The sequence below is a fragment of the Equus przewalskii genome, chromosome 29 (genome assembly GCF_037783145.1).
Source record: "Equus przewalskii isolate Varuska chromosome 29, EquPr2, whole genome shotgun sequence".
Taxonomy (NCBI): domain Eukaryota; kingdom Metazoa; phylum Chordata; class Mammalia; order Perissodactyla; family Equidae; genus Equus; species Equus przewalskii.
The window spans coordinates 36,313,185-36,340,827 of NC_091859.1; the positions used below are offsets into that span (position 1 = coordinate 36,313,185).

At 48.7% G+C, this 27,643-nt stretch overlaps 2 protein-coding genes across 8 annotated transcripts in view; one reads left to right on the forward strand and one right to left on the reverse strand.

Annotated features, from left to right (window-relative positions):
* Positions 1-129: 129 nt before the first annotated feature.
* JOSD1 (Josephin domain containing 1) lies at positions 130-12,985 on the reverse strand. 2 transcript variants are annotated; one of them, XM_070599187.1, is made up of 5 exons: positions 12,586-12,985; positions 11,391-12,186; positions 3,251-3,379; positions 2,921-3,115; positions 130-2,235 (listed from the first exon to the last, which is right to left on the reverse strand). In XM_070599187.1, the coding sequence occupies exons 2-5, from the start codon at positions 11,573-11,575 to the stop codon at positions 2,136-2,138; spliced, it is 609 nt and encodes a 202-aa protein (XP_070455288.1). In that variant the 5' UTR covers positions 11,576-12,186; positions 12,586-12,985; the 3' UTR covers positions 130-2,135. The 2 variants fall into 2 exon arrangements, with proteins under 2 accessions (XP_070455288.1, XP_070455289.1); XM_070599188.1 differs by having other exon boundaries at positions 12,509-12,600.
* The window catches only part of GTPBP1 (GTP binding protein 1), a 29,431-nt gene continuing 14,684 nt past the window's right edge, over positions 12,897-27,643 (forward strand). The window contains exons 1-5 of one of the 6 annotated variants that reach the window (XM_070599183.1): positions 12,897-13,154; positions 16,177-16,822; positions 19,407-19,518; positions 25,487-25,667; positions 26,250-26,598. In XM_070599183.1, coding sequence (XP_070455284.1) covers positions 16,631-16,822; positions 19,407-19,518; positions 25,487-25,667; positions 26,250-26,598 — 834 coding nt within the window. In that variant the 5' untranslated portion in view covers positions 12,897-13,154; positions 16,177-16,630. Of the gene's footprint in view, positions 13,339-16,176; positions 16,823-17,197; positions 17,428-19,406; positions 19,519-25,460; positions 25,668-26,249; positions 26,599-27,643 lie in introns of those variants that run through there. The other 5 variants (XM_070599182.1, XM_070599186.1, XM_070599184.1 and 2 more) reach the window with 5 other exon arrangements.

A 27,643-nucleotide genomic window follows, 5' to 3' on the forward strand; every position in this document is an offset into this window, starting at 1 on the left:
GGTTTAAGTGAAGCAGAACTTATCTCCAAAGGTGACTTAGGATGGTAGTGAACTCCTTCTAAAGCAATGTCACGTTTCCTTTTTTTCCCTTTATGTACATAATTACAGAATTCAGGCAGGCAGAGGAGATTTATGTACAGTTTTCCATTTTTAATATTTGGTTAAACAAAATACATCTTTTGTAAACAAACCCAGCACAAGGCCAACAAAAACGGGAATAAAAGCAAGAAAAACAAAAAGCCTAGGGTTGCCCCTTACTGGGCATCAGGGTCAGGCCTGCCCCCTTCCTTAAAGGAAGTGGGGCTTTTTGCCCTTGGGCATCAGCATGGGTCCCTGTTCCTAAGCACCGGAATTGGATATGAACAGAGAAACCAGCCCTGAAATGTCTTTGCATATCCCATTGGCTCATGGACTCCCAGTGCATGGGGACTCCTCTGAAGTGCCATTTGCACAGGCCCAAGCAGACTGGTGGGGAGGAGTTTCCTCCTCTTCCCGGGAAATGGCTTACTATCACTGACAGTGCCAATGGACCCAAGGTCCTGCTTGTGACAGTCAGCAAGGTTGGCTGTAACTTCTGGCTGGTGGTGGCTGGAATGTCATTGTGCAGGGGTAAAGAGCTCCCTGTGGTGCCAAGCAGGTGTGTAGAAAATGGTGCAGAAGAGACTGCGGCCAGCTGCCGAGAGGGTGTAATGCAGTAGCCGCTTGGTGGCCTCTGTTACTCAGCACAAAAAACGGCCTTGGATTGAAGATACATGTGCAGAAAAAGTGCTGGTGTAAACATGCACTCCAGTCACAGTGGGGAGGAAGCCTCAGCTGCATCCTGTGAAGCCTGCTCAGGTTTGACATGCAAGCCCCAGGCTGGCTCCGCTGCTGGAGAGAAGTCTGGCCAGTGGGGCAGCTCTCAGACCTGCCAAGGCCATTGATGTGTAAGCGCCGGACAGGCCATCCCTGCCTGCCCACCCGCCTTGAGGCAACCACAACCACTTTGGTGACACACAGTGTGGTATGATACCTACTCCCCCTCCTTCTCTTTTGTTTTCCAAAGTCACGAGAGAAAAGTGGCCTAACAACTATCTAAAGAGGTAGGGGCGGGTCAATTCTCAGTCCATTTGTAAAGGAATCTACAGAAAGATGACAAACCCAGGTCCTGTAACATAATGCACATAACCACCCAACTGGAGGGCTCTGCTTCTTGTCACTATAGTGACTCTGAGCCTAGGACTTCTATCAATGCAGGCTGTTCTTAATCTCTGAGAAGCTTATCTTCACAATAGTTTCCTCACCCAACTCTCTCAAACTAGTGGAATTTGATGTCGATGGCAGACTTATTTCCTGATTTTGCCAGAGAGGGTCAACAGGGAAAACTGCCCTTTTGCCTGTCTTATGCCCCAGAGCCTCCTAAATCAACGTAGTGAAGTGGCAGGGACAATGCTGGAGTGAGGCAGACAGGCCGGCCGTGCCTGCCCCGGTCTGGCTTTGGCCAAGTCCTCTTAGGTATCTAGCTCACCCTGTCATGCTAGAATATTGCAGGATTCAACCACCTGTTGTGGAATATTAGAGAACTTTTCATTATAAAACTCCAAGGATGGCCATAAACCACCCTTAAAAATGGGGTAGGGGTGGCATTAAGGGTTGGAGATGGCACGCTGTACCGCTGCTGGGGTTTTAGAGATGGTTTCCTGAGAGGCCCTTTTGCTCTGGGTCCTTCAAGCTAGTCACATGGGCTTTGTATGTACGGTTCTTCAGACCCACTGGTTGCCAGGAAAAGGGAAGTGGAGGCAGCATCTCCGGGTGAGTCAGAGCAGCAGTGAACTCCAGCAGAGCCTCTGTCAAGTCCTCACAGGAAAGGGGAAAATATGCTAGGACCCACCTTTCTTTTTCCTCTCTCAAATGAAACAAGGGTGTTCCACTGCTTGCCCTAAGTGCACAGAGCTCCTACCTTCCTTTCCCAGGAATGAATTATGCTGGTTGATTCTTCTAACAGTCACATATCTGTCCTATTGCACGGTCAAATCTGAGGGGAAAAACCCGATGAGATGTTTGGGGAAGCGGCAAGGACAGAGCCACTGTACAGGCCACAGCACAGCACGGGGGACCTGGCGGGCTGAAGGGAGGGAGGGTTGGGCAGAACTGCGTTACACGTCAGTCCTCCAACTCTGATGGGCCTCCACCTCTTCTGTTACCACCAGGAGGAGTTCACAGTTCTTTCCTCGCAAATGATGTTTTAGAAATTTCCTATGGGAAAAAAGGGTAGATGAAAGAGAAAATGAAATGCTGGTGCAATTGCAAATTCCAGTCTTGGGGCCACATGTTCACCAATAACCTTATTACTTATACCCTTGGCAGTCCTAAAAACACTCTACTAGTGATCTGTTCTTGGAGGGCTGCACACTTGGTTACCCTTCAATCCGTCCAGTTAGATTTCCAATCTGAATTTTTGCTCAGCCTCACATATTATTGTCAACAGTAGCTGCTTCTGTGAGGAACAGAGCCCAAAGTTCTCTAAGTTAAAGGACTTCTAATCGAAGGAAAAAGAAAATTGGGGGAAAAAATTCTTTTTGAGTCCCACGGAAACTCAGCCCTCTCTCGCCTGAATGTTTGTCTTCCTTTCCCTGAACTGGAAACTACACTGTCACAGTGGTTTAAGTGGAGAGAACGTTACAATGCCAGTCCCAACAGACCAGAAGGCCAGCATCACAGGTGCTGGAACTTGTCTACCAAAGGGAGAGTCCTCAGGGGCCATCAAAGACTCAGGTCTTTCAAGCCTGAGACCCTATGACTCTAAATAAGGCAGGGAGGCAATCAAAGGAGGTAGAAATCTCATTTCCTTTGTCAAATAACCAGAGCTCAGCTTCCCCCACACACCACTGTCGGTCCCCCATCCACACACACGGAGCCCAACACATCAGCCACACAGCACCTGAGCTCGCTCTCGCCTCCAATCCACTCGGGCATCTTCAGTTTGGAGTCGAGGTTGTAGTAGGCACCTCCCACCTCTCGAACACAGATCCAGTGCTGCCTTTTGAGAGGCAACTTCAGAGGACCCCAGCACAGGCTGGAGGGCAGATTCATGATGAAGCCCATAACGTTAGTGAGAGCAATGGCACTGACATCCCTGCAGAAGAGAAACAGTGTCAGGCTCAGAGGCAGCCAACTCCCCAAGGTTCTCTGGCTGTAACACCACAACTGCCCACTCCCTGCTCACACTCGCAATGCCAGTTCTCATCAAGTCAAGCCTGGTTCAGATTACCTGCGTTTGTCCCACCAAACAGCTTCATAGCCTTTGGTTTGAAGTGCTGCCATAATGACGTTTACGTCGTAGTTCCCATTTCCCAGCATGCTCTTCTTGTGGGGGGTCACCATGGTGTTTGGAGACAACCTACAAACGTGAGAGGAGGAAAGCTGAGACTGGCTGGTCTGCCTAACGCCTCCTGGCCCTGCACTACCAGGGACAGAAAGCACTTGATACCACTGCCCCCGGAAGTTCCCCCATTCAGGTAAAATATAACCAGTTTTTACCCAAGTATTTTGTAGTCTGGGCTCCTGCTGCCCCAGGGATGACTTCTCTTTTTATGCAAAACGATAATTCAGTAGTGATGGGGCCTATCTGCCTGCCATTTAGAAAGTGCGTCTACAGTGAAGTCAGTGGACACAAAGAATGTTCCATGAAGCAGTCTTCTCACTTATGAAATTCCCAGTCTACCCATTTCTGCAGTCTCCTTCCTTGATGAGCTTCCTGCCTTGCTAGAAGCCTTCTCTTTTAACGTTGGAAAATAGTATTTGCTATTTTCATTTGCATGGGTAGTATTTGTTGTCACTCTTGTTTTTTTACAGTTTAAATGCTTTCTATTTAAGGCTTGTGTACCTGGTAATCATTAATCGTTGAATACTCAGAGGCCTCCAGGGGCCCAGGCAGGTAACATAAATGTATGAACTGGGGCCACATGTAAGGCAATAAAAAGGAGTAAGGCCTATGTTAAACTGGAATGCATGACCCACCCAAAGGCATTCCAAATATATGTGTGTGAGTAAAATACTTGAATTAAGAAAGAAAATTAAAACACAAAGAATAAACTGAAAAACATTTTTGAGCCAGACAAAAACTCAACAAACAGCAGTCCAGTGTGCCCACCCAGCTTTCAGCCATTTTTGGCCAGGCCTCTTAGGTCACTCCTTGACCTCAAGACAAGGTCAATTCTGAAAGCATCTCTAATTCTATTATTTTGCTCTCATAGGCTCGTCAGCCCAAGGCCTGAGGAAGGGCCATCTTGAAGGAAGGGGCAGCATTCACCTTCGTGTGAAGGGAAGGGAAAGGTGGTAAGTTCCTCAGGAATAAAAGTGGAGGGCAGATGTCCAGGAGGTTGCCAAATGCCACCTCTAGAAGAGAGTCAAGACTTTAGGTCAACTCTAAAAACTTAAGAAATCCTATACAATTTTTTTTAACTGCTATATACACAGCAACCATACCAATATTTTTTCAACGTAAAACATACCCCTGCCACTGCTTAAACCCTCCAATGGCTCCCAAAGCACTGAAAAACAAGCCAAACTACTTCCGCTGGCCTGATCCCTACCTCTTAGCACACAGACTTTCTCTCTGCTCCCTGAACACACGACACTCTTTCTCGCGCGAGGGCCTCTGTGCTCACTCACTGTTTCTGCTGTCTGGAATGCTCTTCCCCAGATCTTCACTTAGTTTGCTCATTATTTGGGTCTCCAATGTTACTGCCTTAGAGACAGCCAACTTAAGTTTCTCCCAATCACTTCCTCTTACCCCACCTGCTTTAATTCAATTACAGCTCTTGTTACCAGCAGATGTGTTTTCTCAGTTCTCCATTCTTCTACACTAGAAGGACAGCAGGGCCTTCTCTATCCTGCTTACACTCCATCACCAGCACCCTAAGAGTGGCTGGCACATTACAGGTGCTCAAGGAACGTTTGTTGAAATGTTCTCCATGTTTATTTTGTTATCCTCTCTCTTTCCCTGAAAATATTAGTAGTAGACCCTTAAAATGAGAAGGGCTTCCATGCCCATCTCCAGAGCTAGCAAAGAAGGAGATCTGAAGACACGGAACTCCACTCTGCAAACAAACTTGGTTTTACCAGTAATAATAACTAGTGTTTAGTGAAAACTTCTGTGCCACAACCGGTAACAGATGCTTTCATTATGTATCTCATTTAATCCTAGCAATAAACCTATGAGAGCCTATGAATTATTTCTATTTTATAGGTTTAAAAACGGAAGTTTAGTGATTTAAAATGACTTGCCCATGATCATTTACCTTACAAGTGACGGAACTAGGATTCAAACTTGGGTTATTTGAATCCAAAGCTGTGTTTGCTGTCTTAAGGCGAGGACCAAAGAATCAGAGTGGGTGCTGGTGGCAGCTTGATAAGAGGAAAGGCCAGCTGAGTCCCTTGGCCTGGGCCTAAAATGTAGCTTAATAGGACAAAGGCTGCCGGTGGGTTCTTGGGCACTTGAATTAAATGGGAAAGCATATGAAAGAAAGCCTAGCTCAAGACATATTAAGTTCCTTTCCCTTCACCAGTTACTCAATGGCTTCTCATTACTTTCAGTGAAGTCTCTAGCCAGCAGATGCATGAAGGCTCCAACAAAGAAACTGCTGAGTTTCCCACCTCTTTCACCATCTAACTCCCTACTAAGCTCAGACCTTAGTGCTGCACTTTCCTGAGTGTGTTCCCAGAGGATCACAGAAGGCATGCAATACAATAATGGCTGAGTGGTTTCCTGCATGAATTCCTGGAGTGCCTGATCTGCTAACACGTATTCTCCTTAAGTCTTGAGATGCGGTATATATGTTTCAGTTCCCAAAAATGTTTGACCATACAAAATTTTTTTTGAGGTGCACCTTACAGAACCAGTGTTCCAAGGGGCTCTTCTCCCTGTCCTACATCTTCTACCCCAGATTCAAATCCTTTCCTGTCTATTCCCATTATCTCTCCCCTAACTGGAAGCCCCTCACCTCACACTTGGATTTTTCAAACAGGTTCCTAAATCGATCTTGCTTCCAAATGTTCCTTCTACCAATTCAGCCTATATATTCCTGCCACATTCATCAAGGTGTCATCACTCTCTTTTATAAGAACTACAAATGGAGCCAACTGCCTGGTTGGCCAACTCCAACCCTCCTAGCCCTACTTGGCTGCTGTTTCCCTCTCTTTGGGCATAGTGTACTTCAGGCACCACGATCATGTGGCCTCTCTTCTTTATCCTGTTTCTTGTTCCAAGCCAAATCCTACAGCTTCTTCAAGCTCAATCTCACACCCTACCTCTTCTGTGGAATCTTCCTGGCTCCTGTGTAGTAGAAAAAGGAGGGAGAATGGGAGGACCACACATGTCTGAGTTCACATCCAAGCAGCATCAATACTAATTGTGAGATTTAATCTCCGTGTCTGTTAGCTTATCTGTAAAAATGGGAATGACTCCTATCTTACAGGACCATTGAAGAATTCAGTTATTTTATACATACAACCAAACAGTAAATTCCTGAAAAGAGGATGGCTCTTCTACTCTGTATCCCTCACACCTAGGCATTGGCAACTGAATAAACACGTTGTTGGCCAAACCAATCAATATAGGAAATGCAGAGAATGGCTTCCATCTCATCGCTGGAGGAGTGGTCATTTGAATAAGTGGGGACCATCCAGTGTGCCCATTATACCAGTACTTGTTTTTACTTTAACAATAATCAATTGCCCACGATGTTAGCTACCTTTCATGTTAGCTACCACTTAATCCTTCCAACAATCTTGAAGAGAGAGATGAGCCCCGGTAGTGCAAATAAGGAAGCTGAGGTGCAAAGAGGTTACAGCGATTGCACAGTCAAATACAGCTAATGAGTGGCAGAGCAAGGATGCCACCTCTACATCTAAGGCCACACTGAACAGTCTTCTGGATATTTCAACACACTGATCCTACTGAATTCCATGGGATCCTGTTCTAGTCCAATGGATTGTTTCCTTGAGACTCCTTGGCAAACTCCTGTTCAGGACTGTCAATGATTTTGATAGAAGTTCTGGACTGTAAAGCAAGCCTCTTAGTTTCGTCATCACAGCCAGAGGTTAGAGCCATGAGATCTGAAGTGATCTACAAGTGAGAAGATGGGGTGCAGTCCAGGTCTCACTAAGGTTTATGACCTCAGATAAGTTCCTGCTCTTCTCTCGTGGTTACCACTGAGTCTGACTATGGTGATGATTTCAAATTTGAATAAGAAGGAGATGTGGAAATAGCCATCAAGACTTCTTTACTTCCCTAATTTTCCTTTTTATCAGGTCTGAGGAGATGTGACATTACAAAATATGGCTCAGAACTTGGTGATACGTCCTTAAACTATTAAATACATAAACCACAGATCACAGGGCCAGGCATACAGGAGCGCTCTCTAGGTGTTGTCTATGATGATGGTGTGTTCACCCGGCCCTTGGATGAGATAATTCAAATCTCTAGAGGTTAACACTCAGCAACACTTTTTCTCAAGCTACAACCACCATATCTTTAAATATGGCTCTTTCCAGCTGCTCAGGGACCTTTTAATAGAGAGGCAGGAGGACTTCCCCTCTGGGGTAGAGCATGCTGTTTGTTCATTAATATCCGTAATCTCCTGGTCCCTTCCAGCCTGCATTAGATTTTGCTTCTGGGACCAAGGTAACTGCTGTCTATTGGGATTTTAACAGCTATTTCATTTGGGAGAGGAACGCATACCTACCTGCGAGAACATTTGATCACTGAGATGAAGCTAGTGAAAATTTTTGAGGCCTGAGGATTTGTAAAACCACCTAATGCGGTGGTATCATTTGACTTCTTAAGTCCTCTCTCAAAGCATGGACACATATAAGATAAAATGTATGAGATCAAATATTCACATCTATATACACACACACTGACGACACTTGCTGAGTTTCTGATCTTTTCTCCAATTTCACATGTTGAAAACTGATCCTTTTCAAACCAATGACCTCTCTTTGCTATCAATGCAGCCATTCCACTATCTTCAAATCGTGGAGCAAGCCTGAGTCACACTTCTCACTCCTCTCCTCCCCATCCTGGTGTTACTGCCAAGTCATTAGCTTAGTTCTTTCTAAGTTCCCACTCATTTCTATTCCAAACATGAGTCATCTCATATCCACAACTGTACCGAAACCCCACCCTGCTTTTGTATTTCTCCTCTTTTATCTGGCTGAAATTCAACTGCTAGGATGAAGTGCCTCTCAACAAACGGCATTAATCAAAATTCTTCTCCCATTTCTGCCATTCATTAGCCATATCTTCAAAAACCAGAGAACTTTAGATCTGGGAATTTAAAATTATCTAGCTAAACCCGCCAACATTACTGTTCTTTCTGTTAAGATCCAAATAGATTTTTTTTTGTTTTTTAAGATTGGCACCTGAGCTAACACCTGTTGCCAATCTTCTTTTTTTTCCTTCTTCTTCCCAAAGTCCCCCAGTACATAGGTGTATATCCTAGGTGTAGATCCTTCTGGCTGTGCTGTGTGGGACGTTGCCTCAGCATGGCTTCATGAGCAGTGCCATGTCTGCGCCAAGGATCAGAACAGGTGAAACTCTGGGATGCGGAAGCGGAGGGCGTGAACTTAACCCCTGGGCCACGGGGCCGGCCGCCATCTTTTCCCTTCTAAATTGCTCTAAATTCCATGGTTCTAACTTCGCTTAAATCTCTTCTCAAGGCCTGGTCAATGTATAGCTCTGAGACGTACTTCTCAGCGGCTGAGTCCTTTTCAGCTCGTTTTCTCTACAGTGCCTAGCAGCGCCTGGCACACTGCAGGCAGCTAGTAAATATTTGTTTAAAAAATTCCATCTTCTCTCCCTCACCTCTTCTCCCTTTGCTTTTTCCTCCGATCTCTTTCACACTCCTTTTTTTGTTTTTGTTTCTATTTATCCACACAGAATCTTTCCATACAAAATATTAGAATTCCATACAAAACATAGAATTCTGCCTCTGGAGTGGGGACAGACTATATTCTCTTAGGTGTTGGTTCGCTATAACTCTGAAGTGGATCTTTACGTTGTGCTGACAGGGAACTGAGGAGTGTAGTACAACTTGCAAAAGCTTTAAAAGCCAGGAATAGAACTCTGGTTCTGTGTGAGTGTTTAGCAAACATTTAGCATCCTTTCATTCAGGGAATACACAGCTGAAACAGTACCACTACCACCTACAAACAGCTTATCATCACAGTCCACCTCTTCAGACGCAGGCCCAACTTACGAGCAGGGTGAATGGCTACTGATGCTACAATTGCTCTCACATGCCCTTCCAAAACTCAGGAAGCAGCAGAGCAGTCAGGAGGGCAGGCCCTGGAGTCACAAAGCTTGGGTCCAATTCCTGCCATTAATAGCTCTGTGAACTCTCTGTGCCGTGATTTCCTCATCTTGAAGAACGGGAAATAACAATCTACTTTGTAAGATTGGCGTGATGAGTGAGTTAACACAGGGAAAGGGCTCAGAACAGTGCTCTGCACAGAGTGAGTGTTCGTCTGTTGGTGATCATCCTCATGTCAGATAAGGGGCCAAATCTAAAGAAATGAAAAACTTCTGAAAGGACACATAGAATCTTGACTCCTGACATTCACTTGTGAGGGTAACTGGGCAAACTGCTTAAACTGAATCCTAGTTTCCTAGGATCACTACTGATAAGGTTGGTGCAAGATTGTTACATATCACAAGTGCCAAGCAAATTCAAGCACTCACTGTGAGTCCTTTCCTTCTTCCTCGTCTTAGATTAGGAAATAATTTGCAAATATCCAATTAGGAGTAGAAGAAACACTACCGGCTGGAGAAAAGGAAGCAGTCTAAGGGACTGGCCTCCTTTGTACTCCTCTCAGTTACATGACTTGGTGATCTGAGACAAATTATCTCACCTCCAAGGGCCCCGTTTCCTGAAGACTTAATTCTACTTGCCAGATAATGGGCATGATGCAAAGGACACATCTGCCCTGCTAAGGCATTACTATGGTTATTACTGGCATTGGAAAATAACTGCCCTCATTCTAACTTTGGCGGCATACTGGGATTAACATTAAGACAGGACCTATGGTTCTTTCAGGGTAAATGGTCCACACTCATGCTTAACAAATCACCCCAAATAGGTTGTTTCCAGCTGTAATTCACTTCCTTCTGGGGCAATAACTTCATCTCCGAATGAAGGGAGTCAGAAAAGGGTCTTCTGGAACTGCCAATATGCACTGCTTGAAGAATTCTTGAGCTTTCTCTGCACTGAGAACTGAGCAGGCCTAACCCTGTCTAGCTGGAGTAACGAGACAGGCTCACTGCCAAAGTTGCTAAGGATTGCAGACGTGCTGCTGGTCCATCCAGACACAGCAGAACTGATTCTCAAACCCTTTGATAAAAGAGTTTTAGAACATCAAACCAGAGGAAAAAAGGCTCAACCTCTATCAACCTGTCAGGTAGCATTTGGCAAAATGGGTAGAGGGGCCGGCCTGGTGGCACAGCGGCTAAATTCACGTGCTCCACTTCGGTGGCCTGGGGTTCACCGGTTCGGATCCCGGGCATGGACCTACACACCACATATCAAGCCATGCTGTGGCAGGCGGCCCACAGATAAAGAAGAGGAAGATGGGCATAGATGTTAGCTCAGGGCCAGTCTTCCTCGGCAAAAAGAGGAGGATTGGCAGCACATGTTAGTTCAGGGTTAATCTTCCTCAAGAGAAAAAAAAAAGTAGACGGGGAGGGGATCTAGAGTCAGCTTTAAATCACAGCTTTGCTACTTAGAAGCTATTTGGACAAAGCACCTGATCTTTTGGCCTGTTTCTCTATCAGTAAAAGGACTGTTGGGAGGGCTACACAATGCATAAAAAGCACATGGCCTCACAGAAAAGCTGAGCACTGTGTATACCTTTATTACAGAACCCACAACATTCCACCCTGATGACAGGGGACGGAGTGTGTACACATCCTGTCCCCCTTCTAGACTGTAAACTCCCTGGGGGCAGGACTTGAGAGACATTACAGCATAGCAGTCAACAGCACAGATAAAACCTGAATTCAAGCTCGGCCCCATCTCTTGCGTTACCTTGGGCAAATTACTGAACTTCTCTGAGCCCTGTCTTTACCCATAAAATGGAAATAACAACACGCACCCCATGGGGTTGTTGACGGGATCACTTGAGATGACACAACTAAGGCTCTTAACACTGTGCCCGGCCCACAGTAAGTGCTCAATAAATGGTAATGATGATTACCTTTCCCATTCCTGTGTCCCTTACACCTGCGAAAGGCATCTAGTCAATAACACCTGTTGGTTCGAAGGTTTATGTAGCTGAAACATTGCCCACCCCGCCCCAGAGAAATTCAGAAATGGCAAAAAGTATCAAGACGCCAAGAAGGGGTCTCCTACCTCTGGAAAATCTCCTGCAGCGTTTCCCGGGTGAAGGCATTGCCGTCCTGGAAGACGTTATTGAGGGCATGCAGGGCACAAAGCTCCCTGCGCTGTTTCTCATGGTAGATTCGGGGGGGTGCCGCCTGGGGCAGCTCCAAGGATTCAGATTTGGCCTTGTCTCCTTTCCATGGCACGCAACTCATGTTTTTCGTTTTAGGTTCCAGAGAGGGCTAAAAAACACCCCACCCTCCCCTCCTGAGGAAGAATGTAAGCTTCTCGGTCTTTTCAGGATTCCTGAGGTCCACCTTATTTTCTAGTGTCCATGATTTATGCTTTGTCACGGGGAGAAAAGGTTGAAACCAAAAGGGGGAAAAAATCCACCTCTTCTCTCTTCTCAATAGAAAAATAACTTTGGGATTAGTGTATTTCGTCACCACTGTCAAAGTGCAGAATTTTTAAAAATCACATAAAACCTAAGACCTTGTTTACCTTCTCCCTTCCCCAAAAACACGGTTTTCTGGTTGTATTTTCCTCTCTGCAAATGCCAACCAGGCCTCAAGGCAGGAGGACCGAACGGAATCGGTCACATCGCTCCTTTTCTTCCATTTCTGTCGAACCACAACGCCACTTACTCAGGAGACCAGGCCTAGGCGGTGATGAAACGCAGAATGCGGGCAGCTAGAGAGGGCCGGCCAGCCGGGGTCGGCGGGCCGTGCGGGGCCCTCGGGGGCGGCTCTCCATCCTCGCGGGCGCGGTGGCCCCGCAGGGCGCGGCTCCCTCGGAGGGCGCGGACTCTCACGCTCTCGCCGCGGCCCTGCGGAGGAGACGACTCCGGTCAGCCCGAGCGGACGGGCGCGCCGCGCGGAGGACCAGGCGGCCGGGGAGGCGGCGCGGCGGGCCCGGCTCCCCCGAGACAGGGTCCTGCGCAGGGACGGGCAGGCCGGCGCGCGGGAGGCGCCGGGACAACTCGCCTGGCCGTCGGGGCCCCAGGCCCACCCGGCTCGCAGCCCCCACCCCAACCTCGCCGCGCGTCACGTGAGTGCAAGACGCGGCGTCCTGCCGCCGCTCCCCCAGCCCCGGCCAGGCCCCCCGCGCCGCCGGGACCGCTCGCGGACGCGCCGCCGGCCGCCCCTCACCGCCGCGCGCCGCCCCCCGGAGCTGCGGGCCGCCTCCTGGGCCGCGCTCGGGCGGGCGGGCGGGCGAGCGCGCGCACCTGAGCCCGACGTCAGCGGCCCTCGCCCAGCGCGTGCTCCGGAAACGCCCTCCTGCGCCGTCCCCGCTCCCGCCCCGCCGTCGCGTCACGTGTGACGTCAGCCCGATGTCAGCTGCGCCGGCTTAGGGGCGGCGGCGGCCGCGGGTCTGTTGGGAGGGTGGGGGCGTCAGCGGGGCATTGGGGGCGCGGCTGCGGAGCCCGGCGGCGGTGGCGGCGCCGGCAGAGCTGGTGCCCAGCTCCTCGGCTCCGTTCCTACCCGGGCGGGGCGGCTGCGAAGAGTCCCGCCTCGACGCCCGCCCCTCCCCTTCCCCGGGCGTCGGCGCCGTTCCGGGGCGGCGAGCGGCCTGCGGCTGCACTTCGCCGCTCTCCCTGCCCCACCCCTGTCTCCGGGCTGGGCTTCTCGAGCCCAGCGCTTTCGAGAACCTGTACTAGCTAATCGTGCGCTGACCGTTTTGTTTGCCTAGCGCGCCGATCACCAGGTCGTTTCAAAGTCCCTTACTGATGCGGTCGGGCGCCAATTCTCTGGGTTAGTGGGCCCGACCCCCCCGCACTCTCCTGGAGCGCTGAGGGTAAGTGCCTCGCCCGGAGTCACATTTCAAGTGGAAGGGAGAGCCCTGTTTCGGATCCTTGGTGTCGAATTCCACTTGACTGCACACAAACCGCTGCGTTCTCGTCCGGCTCCCCCTTGGTCTCACGGTGGCTGCCACGGAGCTTTCCGCTCTGGGTTTTCTCAAGGCGCATTGTGTCAGGAAGGTAAACTCCCAGTCCCGCGGGGATTTTTCCCCCTTAATCTACTCCTAGGGCATGTGGAAGGCATCGCAAATGCTGTCCACCAGAGCTGACCTCCTTCTGGATCTTTGTTCAGATAATTGGAAAAACAATAAAGGAGATCACAGAATTCAGTCATTTCTTTAATGCTGCTTCAACACGGCTCTTTTAACACCAATACATTCAACACAGACTTACCACTTAACACCTTTGAGTTCCTCCCATGTGGTTGGGAGTCCTCTGGCCTGATCCAGACAACTTTTGAATTTCTTAAGTATTTGTAATTTGTAAGCCGTGTGAGGGTTAAATTATATTTGCATAAGATTAGCTAGTGGAGGCTTGCGAGCACTGTTCTAAGTTCTTTATGTATATTAACTGATCTACTGCTAACTATCCTGTGAGGTAGACACTTAAATTTTTAAAGGAGACAGCTGAAGCTCGGAGAGGTTAATTAACTTGCTCAAGGTCAGGTAGCTAGTAAGTAGTGGACCCAGGATTTGAACCTAGGCTCTAACCTGTCTTCAGAAAGAGGATGTAAAGATGGGTAGGGAATTCCCCCTTTAGATTCAATTCAAGAAGATTATTTTTTCTGGGCAAAACCCTATAGTGAGAAGGGCGTATTTTCTAGTCCACCATCAGGTGTCAGCACATTCTGCACTTGATCTCTTTCTGGAAGAGCCAGTTGGTAAGATAGTAAATACCAATTTTTATTCTAGACAACAATGCCTTGATATTTGGCTTTTCTGACAAATCAAGATTTCAATATTTGTAACTACCTCATAGAGAAATATATAGGATAGTGGTGAGGAATCTAGCCAGAAAAAAACCACATTGGAAGAACTGTGAGCAAGACCTTTGGAATTGGATGAATTCTTGTCCCAGATTGCCAGCTGTGCTTGCAGACGTAAAACTTGATTGCAGATAGTTGAAAACAGGAACAAGAGGAGGCTGCCTTTTTCCGTTCAGGTAGATCCCTTAAACTGAAGGCCATTTGGAACCCTGCCCTTTGCTCACTAAATCCTGTGTTCCAAACTCTATAAATCTTGGGTATGTTACCTTCTTAAATGGCTGCTCTTTCTTGCTTGCTGCCTGAGATGAGTGGCCAAAACCAGCACTATAGGAGTTTGGCTAGTCCCTAATTTCATCAAGCTTTTCAGACTTTTTTTAATAAAGTTTCTTTCTTTTTTTTTTTTTTGAGGAAGATTAACCCTGAGCTAACATCTACTGTCAATCCTCCTCTTTTTGCTGAGGAAGACTGGCCCTGAGCTAACATCCGTGCCCATCTTCCTCTATATGTGGGATGCCTACCACAGCATGGTTTGCCAAGTGGTACCATGTCCACACCGGGGATCCGAACCAGCAAACCCCAGGCCGTGGAAGAGGAATGTGTGAACTTAACTGCTACGCCACTGGGCTGGCCCCCCTTTTTTTTAAAAAAAAGATTGGCACCTGAGCTAACATCTGTTGCCAATCTTCTTTTTTTTTTCCTTTTTCCCCAAAGCCCCCCAGTACATAGTTGTATATTCCAATTGTAGGTCCTTCTGATTGTGCTATGAGGGATGCCACCTCAGCATGGCCTGACGAGTGGTGCCGTGTTCACAGTCAGGATCCAAACTGGCGAAACCCCAGGCTGCTGAAGCAGAGCGCACAAACTTAACCTCTCAGCCACGGGGACTGCCCCAACTTTTCAGACATTTGAAACAGAAATTCAAGACACTAAACTGTGTGTTGGCTTGGGGCTTTCTACAACTGATGAAGTTCTGGAAGAATCATCCATAGAAAACTACCTTAAAAGACCCTGGATCTCAGCTTCACAGTTCTGTAAAGAACAAAAATTCAACCTAGTAAATATAAAGATCTAATTAGCTTTATTAAGCTATTCATGAATAGGGCACCATCCCATTCAGCAAATACATAGGCGCTCCAATGAATTGTACAAAATGTAAGGTTTTTGGGGTGGGGAAGGGATGAAGATTGGCCCTGAGCCAACATATGTTGCCAATCTTCCTCTTTTTGCTTGAGGAAGATTCGCCCTGAACTAACATCTGTACTAATCCTCCTCTGTTTTGTATGTGGGGCTCAGCCACAGCCTGGCTTCATAAGCAGTGTGTAGGTTTGCTCCAGGAATCCGAACCCATGAACCCCGGGTGACAGAGCAGAGTGTGGGAACTTAACCACTACCGCTGGGCCAGTCCCAATGCAAGGTTTTTATAGGCAGAAAGAGGATAGGACAAAGAAGTTAAAAGAGCAGAGTATTTCAGACAAGATCACTTTCCCTTAGGGGAAGGCAGGGGGTCTTAGGCAGATTACCTCACTACTAGTGTTGATCAGGAAATTCCAGACTTAATGGTTGCACTCCTGGGAGAAGCTGAAACTGCAATTAGGTGAGGCATTAAGTCTTGGGGCTTAGCCTAAGTGACTCCATTTTGGGCCTGCTGTTTCTTTTTAAGAGTTTATAAAGGAGGGGAGGCTCTTCTGGTTTCTATTTTAGCAGGTTGCCTCTTTTTTTGTTCGTGTAATTGCTCTCTCCGCAGAGGCAGTGAGTGGAGAATTCTCCCCAAGGTCAGCGTTTAATTAATTGCCTCGCTCTGGCTGCTATAGTATTCCAGGCATCGATCCTACTACCAAAACTGCCTGGAGGTTGCCAGCACATCGAACCTCTGTCTCCCAGTGACTGCCCCATCGCTGAATTGAGTGGGAGGCGCCTTGTGCAGTTTACTATCTCCGTGGGCGGTGGCGCGAGGCGCGGGACCTATCCGATGACTGGATTGGGCCTTATCCCTGTCCATCATCGGAGGGCTCTAGGCGCCCACTGTTTTGCAGGACGATTTGGAAGCTGAGCACCGCCTCTGGAAGTCGGAGAGTGAGGGGCGGTGAGGACAAACGTCACGTGTGTTTCTCTCCTCATTGGATGACTGCTGTGTCAGTCATACTCTGCTCTGCTCCGGTTGGCGGGAAGGCTCTAGGCGGGTAGCGTGGCCGCGGTGCTGCCCCCTCCCGAGCCGCGATCCAAGCGCGCGCGTGACGTCTCAGGTATTTGTTGTTGGGGTTTGGGCCTTATTAGTTATTCATTAGGTACTTGAAAGGGCTGCAGCGATTGGTGGCTGAGAGGTCGGGTCGATTGTTTCTTAGCCAGAGATACATGTCAACCTCAACGCGGTTGGAGAAGCTTCGCATAAATTATTCCGATAAGGTGTGGGGCGGGGCCACACATATATTATGCAAATAAGGCGGGAGGGAGGGGCGGCCGGCTACGAATTAGCTTAAGTTATTAAAGATGGCGGCGGAGCGGAGTCGCTCCCCGATGGACTCGCCGGTCCCGGCCTCGATGTTCGCCCCCGAGCCCAGCTCCCCGGGGGCGGCCCGGGCCGCGGCGGCCGCCGCCCGGCTACACGGCGGCTTCGACTCGGACTGCAGCGAGGACGGCGAAGCGCTCAACGGCGAGCCGGAGCTGGACCTCACCAGTAAGGTAGGCCCGGGCGCCGGCGGCGGCGCCGAGGGACGCGGCGCCGAGCGGAGGGGGAGGGCGGCCGGCCGGCTCCGGGGGACGGCGGGGACGGGGATGAGCTGCCCACTGCCGGGGCGGGCCGCGAAGGGGGGCTCCCGGGCGACGGGCGGCCGCCGCACCGCGTCCTCCCCCGGCGGCGCCGATCCGGCCGCCCGCCCCCCGCCGGCCGGCTCCCGCCGAGATCCCAGCCCTCGGCTCCGCCACGTGGAACAGGGGCCCCGACGCCGGCGGCGCCGCCTGCCCCGAGCCCGAGCGTGGCCCTCTCCCTGGACTATCCCCTGCAGGCGGCCGAGCGTCGGAGGAGGCTCGGGCAGGGGGCGCGCAGGCGGGAGGGTCAGGTAGTCCGAGGGGGCGCGGGGCAGCCGCGTCCCTCCTGGTGTCGGGAAGGGAAACAGCAAGTCGTCGCTCCGTCTGGGAGAAGGCTGTCTGAGGAATGTCTGGGGATTTACAAATCCACCCAAAACAGAAGTGGAAGGTGGCATGACCCATAATCTCGCCATCCTGGGGGCGGAGCCTCGTCTCGTATGAATGGAATAAAAACGTTTTAAATCGTGTCTTCTGAGAAGGTAGGCAGGAATTAAAGGCTCGCCTTCTGGTTGCCGTTTTGGGGATAAAAAAAGTAAATATAAGATGTGACGTGTTTTGAAGGCGCTTAACGTTGCTAAAGGAAAGTTAGAGCTCGGTTCCCTTTCCTGTCCTGCCACTTAAAAAGGCTCTGTGACCTTGGAAAAGTTTCCTAACCTCTCAGTTCTCCAGCTACATCATTTTTTAAATGCCGATGCCTGTTAAAATGAGAATCGTATGTAAGACACCTACTATAGTGCCTGATACAGACTACTCAGTAAATGTTTGATGTGAATCGAATAAACTGGTAATTCCCTTTGCAGGTTAAATAGCAGCAGATGGAAGAGAGAACCCCAGTGCCGCCTCCCACTTGTTGTTGGAATAGTTACAATAGAGATATTTAACAAGCTTTGAAAACGTTTGTGACTTTTCACAGTCTTTGGTGGCAAAATTGCATGAAACTTGGCCCAAACTTGGGAGGACTTTCCCTGCGACCTAAGCAGCCACGTTTCAGCCGCTCTCTCTCCCTCCAGTCTCAGCTGAGCACTGAGAAGCCACACTGGGCTTATCACAGTGGTCCTATCTGGTGCTTCTCATGTCGTAATGAGCGCAGCCGAGCTTGGAGAGGGACAGTCTGGGGAAGTGTGTGAGGCAGTGTGACATGCTGCTGAAGACCCACACAGCACCCAGGTTATAAGTACAGGCTCTGATGAGTCGACTCAGGAAATTTTACAAGATGCGCTTGACTCAAAAGCAGACCAGGTGGATGTCAGTTCATGGTCAAGCTGCTGAAGAAATCTGAAAACTCAGGGAAATTGCAGGGCAGAGTTGCAAAGACAGTAGTATCTTCATTTCCTGACCAGCTTCTTTAGTGTCCTAGGATAGGGAAGTGTTACTTCATCACATGGCCCACGGAGTCGTCCTCACTGTTTAAAGCTGAGAAGCTGTATGAGAATAAACATCGATGATACTGAAGAGAAAAACTGACTATGCGGAGGGAGAGAAGGGATGGGTTGAACAGATTGATTCCTGAGGCAAAGATTAGAAGCTGCAAGTTTATCCACTTGCTACACGAAATGTGGGGACCTCAGGGTCTGTCCGAGAGCTTCCGATGGGAGGATCAATTAGTGAGCTGTGGTGGCGAGTTTCATCCAAGGTCTTTTTAGCAATGATTGGGTGAAGAAACTGTAATTGCCACTTACTGAGCTGTGGACTAGATGCTTTCCATGTTATCTTATTCTGTCTTTACAGCGGCCTGAGGATGCAGGTTGTATTTTATGGATTAAAAAACTGAGACTTGAAGAGGTTAGGCATCTTGTCCAAGGTCACATGTGAGTGGTTAGAGAATGGGATCTGACAATGCCTGTTGGTAAATGGCCTCCCCAAATAAGTGTTGCTATTTTAATGTTATTGGCAGAAATTTGCAAAATAATGGTGCTCATCCCCATCTTAGTGGTCATGGTGTTTTGTTGAAGATGAGTCTTGCAGCAGTTTTTACTGCCGATTCTTAAATAATTAAGATCGTACAGGCAAGGTGGAACATATTTCTTTCGTTATTGTGGGAACCGTTGGCTTTGGGTGGAGGACATGGCAGTTATGAGATCTCCGTCCTGTGAATTGCAAGCTGCAGGTGGAAGCCTTTGGCATGTAGGTGTGAAGCACTGCTCATCGGTTTCTGCCCACAATGCCAAATTCCAATCATTGTGGGTCCTGCCCCTCCTGTTAAGCAGCAGGAAGTAGGCTGTTCACACCCTCTTTTCTGTGGGTTGTGGTTCAGACGTACTTGTTTAGTACATTGTTTAAGGCTTTAGGCTCAAAGGCTGTTTAAGGAGAGGCAGAGAGGGCATAAGGGGGCTGTGTAGCTATTTTAGACTAGGGTGCGATGGGGTTCAGTCAGGATCTTTGGTCAGGCTGTTGGTCTGCTTTGGCTGTGGTGCTCTTCTAGTAAGTGTGGTCCTAAGGCTGTTGGTTTCTCTTCTAGCTGGTTCTAGTGAGCCCTACATCAGAGCAGTATGACAGCCTCCTTCGGCAGATGTGGGAGAGGATGGACGAGGGATGCGGAGAGACCATATATGTCATTGGGCAGGGATCAGGTGAGCATAGTTTTCCTTTCACTTTATTTTTAAAAAATTATTTAGAGCACATTTTCCCTCTTTTATCAACTTTCCCTGTTCCTGTGTCTCAGTCGCAGTGATTCTTTAGCGTCTGCAGAACTGTTTGGGAGGACGTAAAAGTACAAAGTGAGAATGTCAGTTCCCACCTTAGTGTCATAATGTGCCTGACTTTAAGGGTTCGCTTTCCAAGCGGCTTTACAGATGCTTCTTTTCTCCCTCCAGTACTCTCCATTTGCATAAAGGGAAATGAAAGACAGAGCAAGGAGCCTTCTTGTCCAAGGTGACAGAGCAGGTCACAGTCAGGTCTAGAATTAGGCGGTCTCTGGGCAGCTCTAGGCCCCCCTCTCCAAGCCGGCTTTACACATCCCGTCGCTACTTACTGTCCGTTTAGCAGAGAACCTCTATGATTCTCGGTGTCAGCAAGAAAAGAACACTCAGAATTCCTCTCTTCAGCAAGGCTGCCTCGCCCCGGACCACACTGACCAGTGTGAGTAGCAGTGATAACAGAGGTCCTCCTTTCTCCCTGTGAGATTCCGTCAGACATGGAGCCTTGTTACCGTTCTGGAAGGGACTTGTTATTGTCCTCCAACCCGCTTATTCCATTGTAGTGGAGCCCCCTCTTTTAGAGGAAGCCAGCCCCCGTGACAGAATCCCAGATTACATCCTGAGCTTTTTTTATCTGGTTGTTCCTAGTTTATACCTTCAATATAAAGCCTCCTTACCTTCATCTTCATTATGACATTATCTTTGCTGAAATGGCAGCTGGGCTTGTTAACGATTATGAATTTAGCCTGTACCAGAACTTGCCTCTGTTGTCTTTGCAGGAAGACCCAATAGGCATCAATACATCATTAAAGAAACAGTTCTCTTCGCTGAATGTAGGCTTTGTAAAGGCAGGTAATAATTCTTTTGCAGTCTGAGTTTAAGATGGAGGAAATCTCAAAATCGTTCTTTAACTCTTCGACACATATCTATTAAGTATCTTCTAAGGACTTGATACTGTTGCAAAGCACTTTTGGATACTTAAAATCTGGTCTCTGTCCCAGGGAAGAAAGATGGCTTATACACAGATAACCTCAGTAGAGAACAGTGTTTGGAAATGCTGCAAGAGTACACAAGGAAGAAGGGTTTCATCTCCAAATGCTGCTGTCCCCTGCTTTGAAATGTCTCTCATATCTGTCCGTTCCTTTCCATCTTTGCTGCTCCCTCCCCAGTTTCAGGTCTTATCAACTTAAAGAAGGCATGGTCAGAGAGATAGGCAAACCAAGAGGTTGCATGTCAGGAAAGGGAAGGAGTTGGTCAGCATTGTCAAATGCTACAGAGACAGCAAGGAGAGAGTCAGGTTTAGAATAAGCCATTCTTTTTAGTGACTAGGGCATCATTGGTAGCCTTTTGGAAGCTTTTGTTCAGGTGCACATCTGGCCTGCTGTCGTAAGATGAACCAGTCAAAGGTCACCTCATGCTTGTAGAACCACATCTAGATCAGTTTTGATGAGTGTTAGGACTGTGCCTTGAAGATCCAGATTCTTAAGACTCCCTTCTCCCCCTTTATGCTTTAATGTGGACTCTTAGTGAATTTTGTCACGCCTTGGCAACTCACAACTAATTAACCCTTCCATGGCAACGCGTAGGAAGACATCAGACATTCATTAACGCATCTACACACCCAGGCATTATCTTTGCGTCTCCCTATTGGGTACCATTAGATTCATAGTGACTCCTTCCTGCAGGAAGTCATCTGTAAGGAATTCTTTAGAGGTGGAGAGAGATCGTAACTAGTTAAACAAATTGAACGTCAAACAGGACTAAACCAGATGCAAGGCCCCCAGGGATCAGCTTCATCACTGACTTCTGGGTGTGCTTGGTGCTTCACCTCTGTTTATTGCTTCCATCCTCTGTAAAATGGGCATAATGACATCCTTCCCCATCCTACCTCAGAGACATTTTGTCTGGGTAAATTAGATACGAAAAAATTCTAAGCAGTGCAGAGGAATGTGCTCTTTAAGTATACACTCTTAATTTGAGATTAATGTTGTAAAAGAAGGCAATATGGCCTAGTAGTTCAGGATCTGGAGCGTGATAGGTCTGAGTTTGCCTACTGGCTCTTTTCCTTGTCTTAAAATGGGGATAGTAAGAGCATCCATCCCATGGTGTCGTGGTACACACTATATAAATGTTAGCCGGTATTAGTGGTTGCAGTAGTAATTTTTTAAAAATTTTTATTGAGCTTATGATAGTTTACAACCTTGTGAAATTTCAGTTGTACATTATCGTTTGTCAGTCTTGTTGTAGGTGCTGCATTAGTAATTTTTTAAGGGATCCAGGTTATGGTTGATTTACCATGAGATTTCTTTCAAAAAGAACCTTGCTCATTCCTCAAATACTAAGTCATGACTTTCTAAGAGCCAAGTGCTGTGTTAAAGTTCAGGGAACATAGGAGGAGTGTTAAGTTGTGTGGAGAGTCAGGGAGGGCTTCAAAGCCTTTCCAAGGGAGGAGGTGCTGCTTGAATTACATTTAAAAGATGAGTAGGAGTTTTCCAGGTAAATGAGGCAGTCGTGAGTGAGAAGAGAAAGCCGCATGCACAAAGGCACAGAGGCGTTGGTGATTGTGGAGTATTTGGTGGACTGGAAGGGATTCAGTAAAATGGGAGTATAGAGTGTGAGCCTGGGAGTGTCGGGAGGGGAGGCTGGACAGGTAGGCAGGGCCCAGATCTTGAGGCTCTTTGAATGCCGTGCCAAAGAGTTTAGACTTTTATCCTAAAAGTGTGGGGAGCCTTTGCAGTGCGTCGAGCAGGAGCGTGCATACAGGAAAGGCAAGTCAGGTGGCGGGACGGAGATCTGTCTGATTAGGTTCCTGCGCAGCTGAACGTGTGGACTTTAGTGATTGGACCTCCTTGGTCTTGTTTCCACTCTGACAGCGTGAGGAATGCATTGCATGCTGGAGACGGGTAATGTGACTGGGGCATTTTCTGGAAGCCCTCGATGGATTCGGTGACAGTGGTGATTGCCCCTGGTGCGGAACAGGACGTAAAAGCATTGCTTTTCGTTGTACCAGAAGCGGGAAAGGTTGGATAGAATTTGGGGGTCTGGCAAGAATGGCGGGGTTAGCAGGCTTTCTCTTAGGAACACTTCCCACAAGCCCTTCTCTAACCCAGAAGATTTCCAGAGCTCAGTTGGCCATGAGTTTAGAAGCTCCTCAGCCCAACTGCTCCCACTTTGTTCATTTGTTTTGCATTTTACAGACATTTGAGGACTTGACATAGGAAAGGCACCCCTCGTGGGCCATCCAGGAAATGTTTGCGATATGGTCCCTGTCCTCAAGATGCTTATGTATAGTGGAGGAAGGTGTGCATCCAAAACACTATTCCACAAGGTGTGCTGTGTGGTAAATGACATAGGGGAGCAGAGTGGGGATGGTTTTGACAGGTGGAGATGCACTGATGGGTTTTCTAGGATGAGAAATACATGAGCAAAGATGTAGAGCTGGAAAAGTGCAGAGAACATGGGATGGTGACTGGGCCACTTGCACTGGGACAAAACTTAGAAGGGGGGAAGGAGGAGGGGGTTTGGAATAAATGGGGGTGGCCTTTAAGGAATTGGAACTGAATGTTGCTGGGCCTGCGGAGCCCTTCCAAGGCTTTGACTCGGAAGTGACGACGTCAGAGCTATGCTTTGTTTAGGAGCTTAAACTTGTGTGTCTATGCAGGATGGCCAGGAGGGAGTAGAAACTGGATTTGCTAAGACCAGTTAGGGGTCTGTCTTGGTGATTCAGGTAGAATAAGGGCCTGAATCAGGCTGGTGGCGTTGGATTGGCAAAAAGAGCAGGGACAAGGAAAGAAGGGCGAGATATACAGCTAGAGTCAGCAGGACTGGAATGATGAGTGTTAAGCTTGGGTGACTGGAGGGATGATGTTGTCATTACAAATAAGGAAGGTAAGAGGAAGAACTGGTCTGGCTTTAAGAGGAGCCCTTACCAGAGGAAAAAGCTCTCGGTTTAGAATCAGAAGACCAAGCTCACAGAGCCCCTCTGCTCCCGACCAGCTCTGAGACCTCTTAAATGGGAACAGTAATGCCTACCTCGTAGGGTTGCAGTTAGGGCTAAAATGCTTTATTAATGGTGTTAGTTTTTGTGCTGTTGTTTAAAAAGCGGGTGAGGTGGTTGAGTTTGGACATTGGGCTTCTAGGAGTTGTCCCGCAAGCAATTGGAAATTCAGTGTAGAGCTCTGGGAAGAGGACAGTGCTAGAAATGAATGCTTTTGTAGTTTTCAAAATGACAGTTGAAGCCATAGAATGAGGTGGCCAAGGGGAGTGCTTAGAGAACAGGAGAGAGGGCCACCGACTGACTAGTTGAAGAGACTGGCATTTAAGGGACAGGAGCAGGAAGACCTAGCAGAGGAGAGCGAGGAGGAACCAGAGGGCGGGGGGTGAATCAGGAGGGTTCAGGCAGTAGGCAAGCGGGGTGGGAGGGTAGTCATTCAAGAAGCAAAGGGATGGTGGCCAGCAGTGTGGGGTACCGTAAGGGTCAAGAAAAGGGCATTGGATGAGTGGTTAGAAGGCCATTGATGACTTGAAAGCTGGTTTCTTCCACAGTCGTCAGATCAGAGTGAGTAGGTGGGGAGGAAATACAGCCAACAAGTGTCGCTTACTTTTGAGATGCTTAGAGGAGATGGTGGCTCGGTAGATAAGCAGAAGCAAGGGAAGAGGGGGGTGGGTTTCCTTTTCGTAGTTTCAGAATGACTTGAGTTTGTTTGGAAGGGGAGAAATGGAGGCGGGTGAGAGAAGGTGCTGCTAGGTCTTTGGAGGGGTTAAAGGAGAAGAGTTTGGGCAGCCTCTGGGGGAGGATCCTAGGGAAGGAGCAGGGGTGCTCTCGGAGATGGAGCAGCTGGAGGAAAAGCTGGGGGAGTTATTGTAGGAATTAAATCCGACACCACGGGGAAGGCACCTGATGGGATTATTGTACAGTAGGCGCTCAATAAATGATTGCTTGGCTGGTCTGCCCTTCTGCTTGACTCACTTCCTCATCCTGAGCTCAGACTCGTTTTTCCAGCCACGTGCTGGACATTTCACCTGAGCCACCTCAGTTAAAAATCTATCCCTAAAATCATTTTTAAATTCTCTCCCCATTTTACTTTGTCTCCTGTCCTCATTATCTTTTACCTGGATTATTAGAATTACTTCCTAGCTGTGCTCCCTTTTCTGGTCTTTCGCTTGCCAGTGCGTACTTTCTGTTGCTGTCCAAGAGATCTTTCTAACCCACAGCAATCTGATCATGTTACTCCCCTGTGGAACCCCCAAGGCTTCCCACTGCCCAGTACATAATGTGATTTGCTGCTGTCTGTCTGTCTGCTTAACCACTTCCACATCTCGTGGTCTCCCATCGCTTGATAGCCTGCTCCCCGACACACCTAGCTGCTTACTGGTCCCTGAATGCGCCATGTTCTGCCATGTTCCCTGCTTTGCTCCTCTGCTAGATGTCTTTCCTCCTTTCTCTGTGGGCCCGTTCTTCACGCTTGGAGACCCAGCTTGGAGTGAGCGCCCTGCAAATTGTCCTCAGCCTCCCCAGGCAATGCTAGCTGCTTCCGCTTATGTTCTCTTTGTGTGACTCTGTAGTTAGGCACTCAAGCTGTATTGCAATTAATTAATTTCCTGTCTGTTTCTCCTGCTGGGCTGTGAGCTTGCTAAGTGTACCTTTATTCCCAGTACCCAGCATGAGGCTTAGCATAAAACCTGAGAGAGTCTCAGTGATTACTGTTGAATGAATTAATGAATGCCCTGCTTGATGGGGAAGCCCATGCCCTATTGTTTGTTAACTCTCTGTGTGCCCAAGTTTTTGACCTGTCAGGTAGAGAGAGCCATTTTTTCCTCCGGTGTCCTGGGTGTGGCCTTCATTAGGGATGGTTGACTGGCTGGCTTGTTGGCAGGCTGATGTCTGGGCTCTTGTCACCAGATGGGACTGAGTACGGGCTGAGTGAAGCTGACATGGAGGCCTCCTATGCCACAGTGAAGAGCATGGCTGAACAGATTGAGGCCGATGTCATCCTCCTGCGGGAACGTCAAGAAGCTGGGGGCCGTGTGCGTGATTACCTGGTCCGGAAACGAGTAGGAGACAATGACTTCCTGGAGGTCAGGTGAGGAGGGCTCAGAACCGTTCAGGGGTCCCCTGCAGCATGACCTTGGGGTCTGGGGCTTCACAGAGAATGGTGATTGAGCCTTTGACACCTGGTATGTCAGCTTCACCCCTTCCCTTCCTAAGGCATGGAAATAGTATCCAGAGATATGACAGCTCCATTCTTTATTTCTGCACGTCCCCATCCCTAAATATTTCCGTTTGGGAAGAGTGGGAGGGAGGCCAGCCATACATTCTGTGAGCTGCATTTGCTTTCCCATCAGCCAGTAAGGCTAAAAACCAGGGTAACGGAGGAGAGCGTTTTGTGCCTCTCTTGGCTTTGGGGCTCCTGTCTGGCAGCTTTGGGGAAGCTAGTGGAAGTTAAGGAAGAAAGCCACTGTGGTGGGAACCTAGTTCCTCCTGAACAACTGTTCAACTCCCTGGATACAGCTCCAGGAACATTCCCAACGTGCTCATCCATGAACGGGAGGAGCAGTGAGCCGGAGAGGCTCAGGGGCGGGCCTGTCCTTACAGATCCGCTTACTGGGGTTTGCTCACCCACCCACCAACTCTCACACGGATGTATGGGTTCCTCTACATGCAGGGTAGCAGTAGTGGGCAACGTGGATGCCGGCAAAAGCACGCTTCTGGGGGTCCTGACACACGGGGAGCTGGACAATGGCCGAGGCTTTGCCCGCCAGAAACTCTTCCGCCACAAGCATGAAATTGAATCTGGTCGCACCAGCAGTGTGGGCAACGACATTCTGGGCTTTGACAGCGAAGGCAATGTGGTGAACAAGCCAGACAGCCATGGTGGCAGCCTGGAGTGGACAAAGATTTGTGAGAAATCCACTAAGGTGATTACTTTCATCGACTTGGCTGGCCATGAGAAGTATCTGAAGACCACTGTCTTTGGCATGACGGGCCATTTGCCCGACTTCTGCATGCTCATGGTGAGTATGAGGCGCCCCTGAGAAGGAGGCTTAGGCTGGGCTCTTGGGAGTGTGGTGACATGCAAGTGTGTGAAATTGTTCTGAGACACAGGCCTGTTGTTTTGGGCTTTGACACTGGGTAAGGATGACAGGTTTTGCAGGGGCGCCCAGGCCTCTGAGTGTTACATTTACAGTCTTCTCAAGGTTAGGCCAGGAAGGGATCCTCTAAATAAAAGCCAAGATGCCACTGGCAGACTTCGCTTACTGTTCAGAGAAGCGTAGAGGAGGGTTTCTCCTGCGGCTTACTACCTTCAGAAATGTTTTCTCCTGGGTTTGGGCTACTCTGAGGAGATGATAGCACCAGGTGGCACCCTCAGAGATGGGGAGGGCTGGGGAAGACCTGGAGGAGAGCACAGACAGTAATCACGAGGGGCCTGAGAGTGTCAGCCAGTCCCAGGTACTCACTCAGAGGCTCCTGCATGTCTGGCACTGTGAGGACACGGCAGTGAACTGGGGCCGTCTCGGCTCCCGCTGAGCTTACAGTCTAGTGGGAACAGATTTTATTTTTTTCCTTTTTCTCCCCAAAGCCCCCCGGTACATAGTTGTATATTCTTAGTTGTGGGTCCTTCTAGTTGTGGCATGTGAGACGCCGCCTCAGTGTGGTTTAATGAGCAGTGCCATATCCGCGCCCAGGATTCGAACCGACGAAACCCTGGGCCGCCTGCAGCGGAGCACGCAAACTTAACCACCCGGCTATGGGGCCAGCCCCTAGTGGGAACAGATTTTTAAGCAGCTCATCGTGTTGATGAACTGAAAAGAAAGGGGAGTAGAGGTTCTGCATCGGATCTTGTTGGTAAGCTTGCATTTGGGTCCCTTTGATCTTCCTCCCTGGATGGATGGTGGAGTCCTAGAGGCCCTCACCCTTGGTCACAACTGCACAGCTTTCACGGAGAGCGAGCAAGTGAACACGTTTTCCTTTGGCAAGTCCTTCTCAAAGCCCTTCTCCATTTCCCAGTCCCTCCAGCTGTTTGTATTAATAAGTGTAGTAAACACAAGCATCTGTTCA

Coding starts and splice junctions, on each gene's coding strand:
- JOSD1 (XM_070599187.1), bottom strand. CDS start 11,575: ATGAGTTGCGTGCCATGGAAAGGAGACAAGGCCAAATCTGAATCCTTG. Junction 3,116..3,250: donor GTTTGGTGGGACAAACGCAG/GTAATCTGAACC, acceptor TCTCTTCTGCAG/GGATGTCAGTGCCATTGCTC. Junction 2,236..2,920: donor GGAGGCGAGAGCGAGCTCAG/GTGCTGTGTGGC, acceptor TTTTTCCCATAG/GAAATTTCTAAAACATCATT.